Here is an 11,107-nt window from a genome sequence, read left to right as displayed (position 1 = left end):
GATTTCCGTTCATTCACTCCACTTCCCAAAAAGGTGAAAAAACCATTGATACGCGATCGATCGGTTTAAATATGAAGCAAGTTTCTTGGTTAGGAAATTGAAACTTCTCGTGTTGCTCTATCAGACATGGACATGCGTTGCCGTTCCGGCGTACACAAACTCAACCTTGCGCAAGTAATGAAACGTTGCAGCAAATATCTTGGAATTCAGATATTGCAAGATCCATCACAAATTTGAGCTAATTTACTTCTTAAAATATCATGTTTTTGCATCAATGAATCAAGAAAGTTCCTCCGTAAGAACATGAACATCCAGTCATCAACCACGGCCGGTGAAAACACAAATTTGCGGCAATACCAACAACTCGTCAGCAGCAGGAACAACACATTTGAGGGACTAACTCTAGCTTGAACAAATGGGCACTATCATATTGCCTGCTTGGCACAATCCAGAAAAGCATCAAAATTTCTGAACCTGTTCTTGTTGTTACACAGATTAACCTCCACTACTCCACATCACCATCGTCCTCAACATCTTCAACCTTTTGAGGTGCCACACTATCTTCAACCTCTGTAGGGTCATCATCCCCAGACTTTCCAGGGCCTGGTCCTGCAGACACCTTTACCATTGCCGGGCGAAGTAGTCTTTCCCCAAGCTTGAAACCCTTCCGGAACTCCTGGAGGATGATCCCCTCTTCATACTCCATTGATTCTTCTCTCATGATAGCCTCGTGAAGCTGAAACGCAAGGTGCAAAAGAAATCATCTTTAATGATAATTTGTATTTGGAAATCATCGGATGGACAAAGAAGCCTATAAACATTTAGTATTTCTGTTGCCGAAGTATAATAGTCAATAGACTCTACCACTTGAATACGCTGAACTATTATCCAAGTGTAATATGGTTTTAAGTGGGGTATGCCAATGTTAGGATTTTATCTAGAGGCTGTGTTGCTAAGATTAACTTACCATAGGATCAAATGGTTTGCCAACAGTTTCAACGTCTTCAACACCCAATGAATTTAGAATCTCAATAAATTGCTTATAAATGCTCTGGTAGCTATTATTTATTTTCTCCTCTCCCTCTGTTTCCACTTTTATTTGTGATTTTGCTCTTTCAAAGTTGTCAAGAACAGGCAAAAAGCTCTCTATAAGTTCCCCTTGCACATTTGACATCATGTTAAGCTTCTCATTTTCTGTCCTTTTCCTGAAATTATCGAAATCAGCACTAATCCTCAAGATACGTTCTCGTTGAGTTGCCAGTTCTGCATCTAAAACAGTGATTTTGTTCATAAGGGAGTTTTTCTCATCCTCAATAGAAAGTAAAAAGGCCTCTATCTCAGCAACTTTTGCTTCATCATCATTAATCAGAGCTTCTTTGTATGACTGCAAGGCTGTCACAATAATAGATGAAGTTTCATCTGTGCTCCCAGCACCATCATCTGCAGCACTATCTCCAGTAATTTCAGTTTCTGAATCCTCCTGCACCAGCAAAAATACTTCATTCATAAGTAAAAGTTCAAACGCCATATAGTAAAACTGTCAGTGCATGGATGTGGATATAGTTGCAATAAAATCAACTTCTTTAGCTTGTATAAAAGCATTCACAGTAAAATCAATTGCACTAATGTCATCTTTGGAGAACTTTCCAACCTAACATAAGAAAATGTTTTCTTTTCAATTACGTAACATGCACAAAAGAGTAATTGCATTATAAAGTTTGCACCCCTGAACTACAGTACAGTCTGCAATTTAACTATTGTACAATGTACTAAGCAAATCAGTACCTTACTGTATTAAAGCTAGAATGAAGGCTTCGATCTGTAAATTTTGAAATCCAAAAACCCTCTAACAGAATTGCAAGATAACAAGTTGGTAACGTATTTAGTGAAATTCAACAAATCAATGTACTCAAGCAACTAAATTGTGTATTTTGCTATGCCCAAAGGACCAAACAAGAGACTAGCAGCTTGACGAATAAGTACGAGTGCATGGGCATGCAGGTGGGTGCGGCTATTGCCATTAGGCCCGTTACACCATCAAAGTGACCACGTTACTTACTGAATCTCAATATTGATTGAACTTTATAATTTACATTTAGATTACAGTTAGTATGAATTTAGAAGTCTATGGGCTTATGCGGAATATGAATGATAAAGTAACATAACACGAATCTTATTATTTATCCAACAAAAAAGTAACTGATGTGGGAAACAAGAATATTTAATTTAAGTATCACAACTGTGCTACATTGCCAGTTCAGGATACTCTTGAGGTCCGCATAATAGTGGAATTTGACCTTCTAATCACTGATCATTTGATCAAAACTAGCCAAGATCTGGTAGTGGTCATGAAAGAAGGCAAAATGGAAATGTTCAGACCACAAAAATAATCTACCAAATAGCATGTGTTGACAAGCTTCCGACTGAACATAAAACAATTCAGGAAGGAAGGCTCCAGACAATCCCCCTAATCACAGTGCTTATGTAGTTATGTATCTCCAGTCACAAATCGAAAACGTAGAGGGCGAAACGGATAGCTTGAATACAAATTGCATGAACAGTCTAGGTATCTAAACAGTAATGTAAAACAACGTAAGGGCATACAATTAGTCCTCAGATGCCAATGCAAAGCAGTTGCTGATTATATCATTGCTAGACAGATAAGATGCAAACTTTGGGTGCCCACCGAATGAACGATACGTTGTTAAAATCCATATTTCCTTTTCAATTTCATACAGCAGGCTAACGATATCCGAAAACAGCTATTCTTCACAACTAAACTAACCGTCCGTTCATCGGACACACAGGGGAACGACGGAGGTTACAGCAGTTAAAGGCCGGTACACATCCCCTCACCTGCGTCGCCGTCTGCGCTGCCTCCTCAGCCTCGGTGGCGCCCAGGCGCCGGAGCCGGGCCCCGGCGCGACCGAGGACGTGCGGAGCCTGCAGCAGCCGCGCCCGGAGCAGCCGCGCCGGGGCGCGGCGGCCGCAGGCGAGCGACAGGCACCGCCCGCGAGGCTCCCGCGCGGAAAGGGGCCAAGAGGGCGGGAGCGCGAGGGCGGCGGCCGTGCGGAGGAGGGCAGCCATGGGGCGCGCGGTGCCGGGGACGGACGCGGGTGAGCCGGGGGGAGAGGGGTTTTGCTCGCGCTAGCTATCGGATGCGGGGGTGGAGACCGGAGAACGGCGGGGCAGGCACGAGATAACTCTCGGCTTCTTGGTTTGTGTTTTCTGGAAGCGAAGTGGCGGCTATGGGCCTCTGCCGAGGGCCGAGCCCAAAGGAACTCGCGACAAGCTGCACGTGAAATTGACTCGCGACAAGCTGCACGTGAGATTGAAAATTTCGAATAGAAATGGAATTCAACAATCCGCAGCAGGTCGAGTGGTTCCAATGTAGAGTCTGATTAGTGGTTTGGCTATGGGTGTGTTTTGAGAATCAGCTCTTGACTTTTTAAGTTAGAGCTATTTAGTTCAAACAAATAATTCTCTAATAAAATAGTTCTTCATATGTTTGGATCTAAGAGTTATTTGACTTTTAAAGCATTTTTTCTCAATAATTGGAATCTTATTATCTCTCTTGCTGTAGTGGGTCCACCCAAAATAGCTCTAATAATCATCCTTTGAATGGTATAGTTTTTTGAGTAGGCTATTAGCAAATAGTCAAGAACTAGTCCTTCTGTTTGGAAATTTTGGGCTATTTTGGGCTAAAAAATAATCCCTATGATCCAAACATGCCTTATGATGTAGACTAGCCCAACACAAATTTAAAGTGCGGCTATAATTACTTTTAAGAGTATTGAGATTAGCTTGCTAGGTTGAATCATGCTTATATATGGGACATATCGAGGAGTGCAAAAAAAAATAGACTTTAAAATTTTGATTTTAGTATCTTGCCAAAAATTATTGGGAGTATTAAAGACCTCGTCGTCCAACAGTTCCTAAAAGCTACATTAAAAATGATTAAATGTTGCCACATCATCAATAGGTAGGCTTAGGGCGTGTTTGGAGAATTGGCTCTTTGACTATTTGGACTAGAGCTATTTGTAGGAATATGGGGTAGCAAAAAAAAAATTTCTACCGCATAAATCAGGATTACTGCAGTTATAGATCACGGGATTACCACTAGACACGCGGTTGCGGAACTTCTGTAGCGCGTCGGTGTAGTGCAGATGGAAGCCGGCAGTGCAGTTGCGTGAACCACCTCACGAACGGTTCGTCCTTGTGCAGTAAGCGCAGCACCTCCACGAAGTCCACACGTACGGGAAGAAGCGCCGCGATCTGGACTGCTAGGTCCGCGAGGGCGACCTAGGGTTTGGCGCACAGGAGGGGGGCGGTACTGTAGCAGTGTTACTGTTCACGTTCGGTACTGTATCAGGGTACTGTTCGCGCACCAGAAAAGACTAGGTTAGGGTTTTTAGGCGCCCCTCCTCTGTTTATATAGCCCCTTAGGTGGGCTGCCTTGGGCCCCACCTTGGGTGCCCCCTTTTGGGCCTAAATGACCCATTAGTGCATATAAGCCCAGTCTAATTCGGATCTCATCCTTATCAGTCTTCTTTCCCTTAAGTGTGTGACCCTATGGGCTCACATGCGAATAGACATGGCCCGAGTACTCTTACTCGGTCCAATAGTAGACAGTGGCCTCTAGCAAAACATGTCAACTACTATACACACACAAAGATCATATCAGACAAGCCGCCACAATATCATATACATGCTGTTCACTTTGCCTCACGATATTTGGTCTAGTTTAAAGCCGACCACTCTTTCTCGATCATGTGATTCGGAATACTTGATTAACTCTTAACCTCTGCATGGCCATGCATTTTCTGATCCGAATCACTCGAGGGCCCCAGAGATATCTCTCTCTTGTAGAGAGGGGCAAATCTCATCTTGACCGACTATGTCTCACAGCATGCTTCTTGACAGACCCAAAAGCCACCTTTATGACTACCCTGTTACGGTGCAGCGTTTGATGGCTCCTAAGTAAGTCGGTTCACTTCTTGAGTACACACGACGATCTCAGGTCTTAGGACACAGCGTACATATTGTGTAATGAGAAGTCATCATCTCGTGTTGGGTCAGTTCAGTCTCATGTCTCATATGAGCCCACATTATTAGTTTGATATCCCCATGTTCATGACATGTGAAACATAGTCAATTAACTAATACATGTGCTAGTCTAATATTCATGTGTGTTCTCACATGAACTCCGATTAGGAACATTTTAGAATATTCATACAAGTATAGAGTTTCACAAATACTTCACATAAGCATTAATCAATACAAGTTGTCATCCATGAATATTCAAGGTACACTTTATTAACAATTAATACGAGGAAATATGATTGACTCTAGGGCATATTTCCAACACTATTTAGTTTAAGCAAATAGCCCTTCACATTTTTAGATTCAAGAGCTATTTGGTCTTAAAGCACCTTTTTCCAATTATTAGAGCATCATTACCTCTCTTGCTGCAGTGGGCTCCACCCAAAATAGTCCAAATAATCACTCTTTGGATGTGATAGTTTTTTGGATAGACTATTTGCAAATAGCCAAGAACTAGCCCTCATGTTTGAAAATTTTTAGGCTATTTTGAGCTAAAAAAAAAGATAGGCTATAAATAATCCTAGGATCTAAACATGCCCTTAGTTCTTGATTCTTTCATGGGAACAATAACATTGCCGGCTCCTCATGCTCTTTTTTCCCCCTCCGCCGCCTCCTCGTCGAAAGTCCTGTTTGGTTCATAGAACTAATGTATTAGTGTCTATATTTTGATCCCTGAGAATCCAAACACGAGGGATCAAAAGGGTTTAAAAGTGTATGTCGGCGCTAAGATCTATTAGACCCTCTTTGAAGGTATTTATCGAAACTAAAGGCCCACTGAAGTTCTACTTTTCCAACAACTACCCCCGCCATCTCCACACCTGCGCTGTAGGGGTAATAAGGTCTTCTGTACAGTTCATTTAATAACCTTTAGTCCTTTTAGTTTCTGGTTCTAAACAGAAAGGAGTTAAGGCTAGTCTCAGTGCAGATTTTCATTGCATAGTTACTTAAACTGTGAATTAGTTAACTGTGCCAGATGAATTTTATGATGATGAAATTTTTCTCACATCCTATGAATTTTTTTTGCCATGTCAACAAAATTAATGATATTTAATGTTATGAAACTTTCATTGAGACTGATCTAAGAACACCTGTAATGGTTAAAGTAACATGCTGGCTATAACACTGCCACCTCAGCTTGTGTAGATGGGCACTCTTCAAAATAATTTTCTATTTACATGAGACCCACACCTCCATCCTCATCCCATCCCCGTACTAAACTTCTTCCCCAAATCGAGCCACTCAGCTGAGCTATCAGACCAGCACTCATCACATCGCTGTTCGCTAGCCCATAGGATCTCTCACCGGCCACCGTGCGGCCTCCCCTCAGCTCTCCCCGAGCACCGTGCCCCTCCCCTCCGCAGCAATGTTTTAAATCTCCGGCTATAGCTGCCGCTATAGCCGGAGATAGCTGCTGGAGAGCTCAATCGCTAGGAGATGTCATTTTTAACGCTATGATTTGTAAACCGCTAATAACTGATGTTAGCTGGATATATCCGCTAAATGGGCCGAATTTTAGCAGACGCTAAAAGCCACTCGAGGCCCAAAATGAAGCGTGGGCTGCCAAATTCTGAAGTGAAGTGGCGCGGCCCAAATCTTCCATACATATAAAGCTGAACCAGTAACCCAAACCCTATATATCTCCTCAGTACTCAGTTCCTCTTCCTCACCCACGAAACCAGGCGACGGCAATGCTGGCTTCTTGAACCGGCGGCGGCGACGGCAACTGTGGCCAGCCACCGGAGGGGAGAACCACCTTTTCTAGTCCCTAGTTCCCATCCCTACTCCTCGTCACCTTCCAGATTTGCTCCCCAAGTGGCGATGGCAGCGATGGTGTGAGCAAGCAGCGGCGGCGGCTGCTACCTGTCACCATAGCCGAAGAAGACTTCCCGCTTATAGATCTGCGCAACACTCACCCGGTTACCCTGCTTCTGTCAACAGCAGCTCACCTCACCATGTCTCTGTCTGCGCAAGAGGGACAAACAGGCATGTCTTTTTTTAATTTCCTAAAGTAGAAGTACAGATCAGACAGTGAAGCAATCATTACTATGATCTCTTTTATTCAAGTTGCTTGATCTGTTAGATAGCCTATGTTGCCCGGATACGCGGATACGGATACCGGTACGCGATACGGGGATACTCCGATACGCCATTTTTCCAAAAATAAGGATACGGGGATACGCCAATATATATAAAAAAATAAAAATAAATAAAAGTTTCAGGAACTAGAATGTGAGAAAATAGAAGTTCTAGGGACTATAATGCGTCATAAACTCATATATTCATATGTTCTATAATTATTAGAAAAAGAGAAGGGGTAAAGGAAAAAAGAACCAACTTTATCTTACCTGTTCGTCTATTCCACGAATGGGGTCATCTTCCCCAACCTCCGGCACTCTCTCTCTCTTTCTCTGTGTAGCGGCCAACTCCGGCGGCCGCGGCTCCTCCTCTCCCTCTCCGGAGGCCGCGGCTCATCCTCTCCCTCTCTAGCGGCCGCGCGGGCCGTCCAGAGGCGCGCTCCGGCGGCCGTGGCGGCCCGCTAGCGGCGAGCTCCGGCAGCGTAGCACCACCCTAAATAGTGCTTTAACAGATGTGCGGGCCTCTGTCTGGACAGGCCGTGCAGTCGCTGGAGCAGTAGGAGGCACGGACGGGTGGGCGGGCGGAGGTGACGGCAAGGGAGCAACGAGCGATGGGGAAGGAGCAGGAGGAGGCACGGGCGGGTGGCCGAGCGGCGGTGACGGCAAGGGAGCGATGAGCAGCGGGGAAGGAGCAGGAGGAGGCGTGGGCGGGTGGCCGAGCGGCGGTGACAGCAAGGGAGCCATGCGAGGCTGCTGCGGGCCTGCGGCTGCGCGAGTGGGGATGAGAGGGTGGCACAGCTGAACGGAGAACCTTTATACGAAGCGATTGAGTGGTGTTGTTAGGGTTTGAAGGTATCGGACATGTATCCACAGGTATCCCACGAGTATCCGATTTATTTTTATTATTTGAAAATACCTAAATAGTCCGATACTTACGGGATACGTATCCGGGAGTATCCGTGGAGTACGGGTATCCGATATGGTATCCGATACCGGTACGTGAGTTTTGCGAAGTATCCGCGTATCATAGTAGATAGCTAGCTCTGGCTCGTATTCCTTTCATAGCACATCAGAATATTTGTTTTTCTTTAGCTCTTATCTATCTGATTTGGTAAGCGTAGTAGTACAATAGCTAGATTACTAGAAATATCCTCCTAGATACAACATTATCTGCTGGGAAGCTGCCACTGTTTAGAACACCTTGTGTGCCTATATGAAGTGTACCTGATATTTTATTTATAGGTTATTTAAAATTGTGTGTACCTTCTGAAATGCACTTGTTTTGTACTTGTTTGTCAAAAACTCTAAATAAGCTTGACTTATGTGTAGGTAACCCATCAAGTGCAGCTTCTGCCTCGGTAGCAAATGCACCATCACAATCTGTTATCAACTCGGATGACCCTGCATGGACTCATTGTTTTTACCCAGATTTAACCAAGAAGCACAGCCTGAAGTGCAAATATTGTGACAAACTTTGCACAGCTGGGATCACTAGGATTAAGTATCATCTTGCTGGCATTAAAGGCTTTAATGTTAAAAAGTGTCTAAAATGTTCAACTCCAGTGAGGGAAGAGATGTATGCTCTTCTTACAAAGAAGACAGAAGAAAAGGATCAGAAAGCCAAGGAGAAGCAAAGGGATAGAGATGGCATTGACTTAGATCACTCAGAAGATGAAAGTTGTGGTGAAGAAGATTCAGATCATAGGAATCAAGTTCTTGTACTGAAGCAAAGGCCAGCAAAAGGATCTAATAGCACAGTGGTTGGTGGTAGCACTATTGATAATTTCTTCAAACCTCCTTCTGTAGAAGAATCTGTTCAGATGATGCGAAAGGGAATTAGCCTCAAAAACAAGGTTCAGACATCCTTGATGACTCAGAAAAGAGAAGGGACAGAGCTTGTGAAGAAGTTTCTGTAGAAGAGAAATGCAGTGTTGTGTCATTCTGTGATGCACTATGTAGCATGTACTGAACTTATGTAGTGTTGTGTCATTCTGTGAACTATGATGAACTATGTAGCATGTACTGAACTAATGTATGTTTGTCATTTTGTGATGCACTAATGTCTAATGGTTTGTACTGCTGTTAAGTATTTATATACTGACAGGATTCTGCTACATTTTTTAATTTTTTAATAAAACCGCTAAATGGGGTTAGCTGCAGCTATAGCCAGCCATAGCTCTTCATAGCTGTTCCAAGACCCAAATGCTATTTACCTTAGCCGGAGATTTTAAACCTTGCTCCGCAGCTCCGCTCACCCTAGCTTCTCACACCGGCCATCGCATCCCTCATTTCCACTCGCGCCGGCTCCGTCCACAGCGGCACCACTGAGGCCAAGCACTCTCCAATCTCCATCCGCGGCGGGGTCGAGCTTTGGCTTTCCTCCACCCACCCCCACGCCTTGTCCGGCGTCGTCGTGGACGCGCGTGCTCCTCCTGCGGCACCGCCCTGTCCGCAGTGGGGGGGACCCGCTCTACATCAAATCCTGTGCTATTGGCTCTCGCTAGACGTAGCGATGAGTGGCGCAGGAGAGCAGGGGCGGAGACCGTGGCGTGCGGCGTGGGAGAGTAGGGGCAAGGTGGCGGCACATGGTGGTGGGTGGCCGGAGGACGGAGCGGAGGGGTTAGGGATGAAGGCGGAAACGGGAAAATCCAACCGACACCGTATCTAAAAATACCGATCGTATTCTGTTTTTCAGGAAAAAAAAAGAGAAACAGAAACAGAAAAAAACAGAAACGAAATCAGAAAGAGGGTATTTCCGATCATATTCGCGGATCTCGTATATACAAAGAAAAATTTCCGCAGTATTTTCTAAATTTATACAAACCAAACTTAGTATTCGGCCCACAGCCTATTGCCCGCTCGGCCACCCACCCAACCCGCGTGTCCAGCGGCCCACGGCCCACCTCCACTCTGTCAACGTTGAACCGAGCGCGGTGCTGGCGTGCTGCTGTTGGCCTGCGGTGCTGGCGGGCTGCAGTTGCTGCAGCGTGCCTTGTGCTGTTTAGCCCAAGCGGTGCCAGCTGTTGGCTGCTCCTCCTTGTACATTTAGGCCTTGTTTAGATCCCAACTTTTTACACTAAAAAATATCACATCAAATATTTGGACATATGTATAGAGTATTAAATTAAGTTTATTTACAAAACTTTTTGTACGAATGGGCTGTAAATCGCAAGATGAATCTAATGAGCCCACTTAATCCACGATGAAACGGCCGGGATGGCCGAAGGAGACGAGATGATGGTAGAGCTAAAAATCAGATGGCTACTGGGGTCCTGTTTGGATACCAGGGTTAGAGTTAGATTTGGCTTTTTGGACTCATCTAACTCTAAAGTATCCAAACATGAGGGTTAGATTGGGTCCCAAGAAACTATCCCCTTCAAGGGGTGCTTATTGGGTTTAGATTGGGATGGGTCTGAAGCGTCCCCTCATAAGAGAAGACTTAAATGTGATCCAAACATCAGTCCCAGGAGGCTGATGACACATTTATTACATCAGATGGTACATCACCATACAACTCTACGCGGTAATGGGCAGTGAAGCGCCACTATCGCGAGGATTACAACTAAAACCCACACAACTACATTAACTACGAAGAGGGGGTCATCAGAGTCTTGCGCCATGCGGAACCTCCTGCGGGTGACCCTAATCCACAGGCAAGGTTGGGTGCAGGACGGTACCCCTACTCAGCGTCGTCAGGAACGAAGTCTGGATCATCCTCTATAAAAATTAAAAATGGGGTGAGTACAAACGTACTCGGCAAGTCCAACCACACCCACGGAGGGGGTATAAACAGAATATAATGCACAGGGTAAATCAAGGATAAGGCTAGGGTTTAATTTGCGGAAAGCGAATTTTTATGCAGGGGTTCATTTGAAAGAAATAATTTTTCAAAGCAAGTTTTCTTTGTACCGAATAACACATAATGTTGG

General features: G+C 44.7%; 1 protein-coding gene across 1 annotated transcript; it reads right to left on the bottom strand.

The window, feature by feature from the left end:
* Positions 1-221: 221 nt before the first annotated feature.
* On the bottom strand, positions 222-3,226 carry LOC120656413 (protein GrpE-like). Its single transcript, XM_039934490.1, has 3 exons — positions 2,857-3,226; positions 968-1,480; positions 222-736 (listed from the first exon to the last, which is right to left on the bottom strand). Exons 1-3 carry the CDS (start codon positions 3,085-3,087, stop codon positions 506-508), a joined length of 975 nt encoding a protein of 324 aa, XP_039790424.1. The 5' UTR covers positions 3,088-3,226; the 3' UTR covers positions 222-505.
* Positions 3,227-11,107: the final 7,881 nt, after the last annotated feature.

Source organism: Panicum virgatum, chromosome 1N, assembly GCF_016808335.1.
Source record: "Panicum virgatum strain AP13 chromosome 1N, P.virgatum_v5, whole genome shotgun sequence".
NCBI lineage: Eukaryota > Viridiplantae > Streptophyta > Magnoliopsida > Poales > Poaceae > Panicum > Panicum virgatum.
Note: the sequence above shows the minus strand (reverse complement) of the source record. Positions and strands in the feature narration are given on the sequence as shown.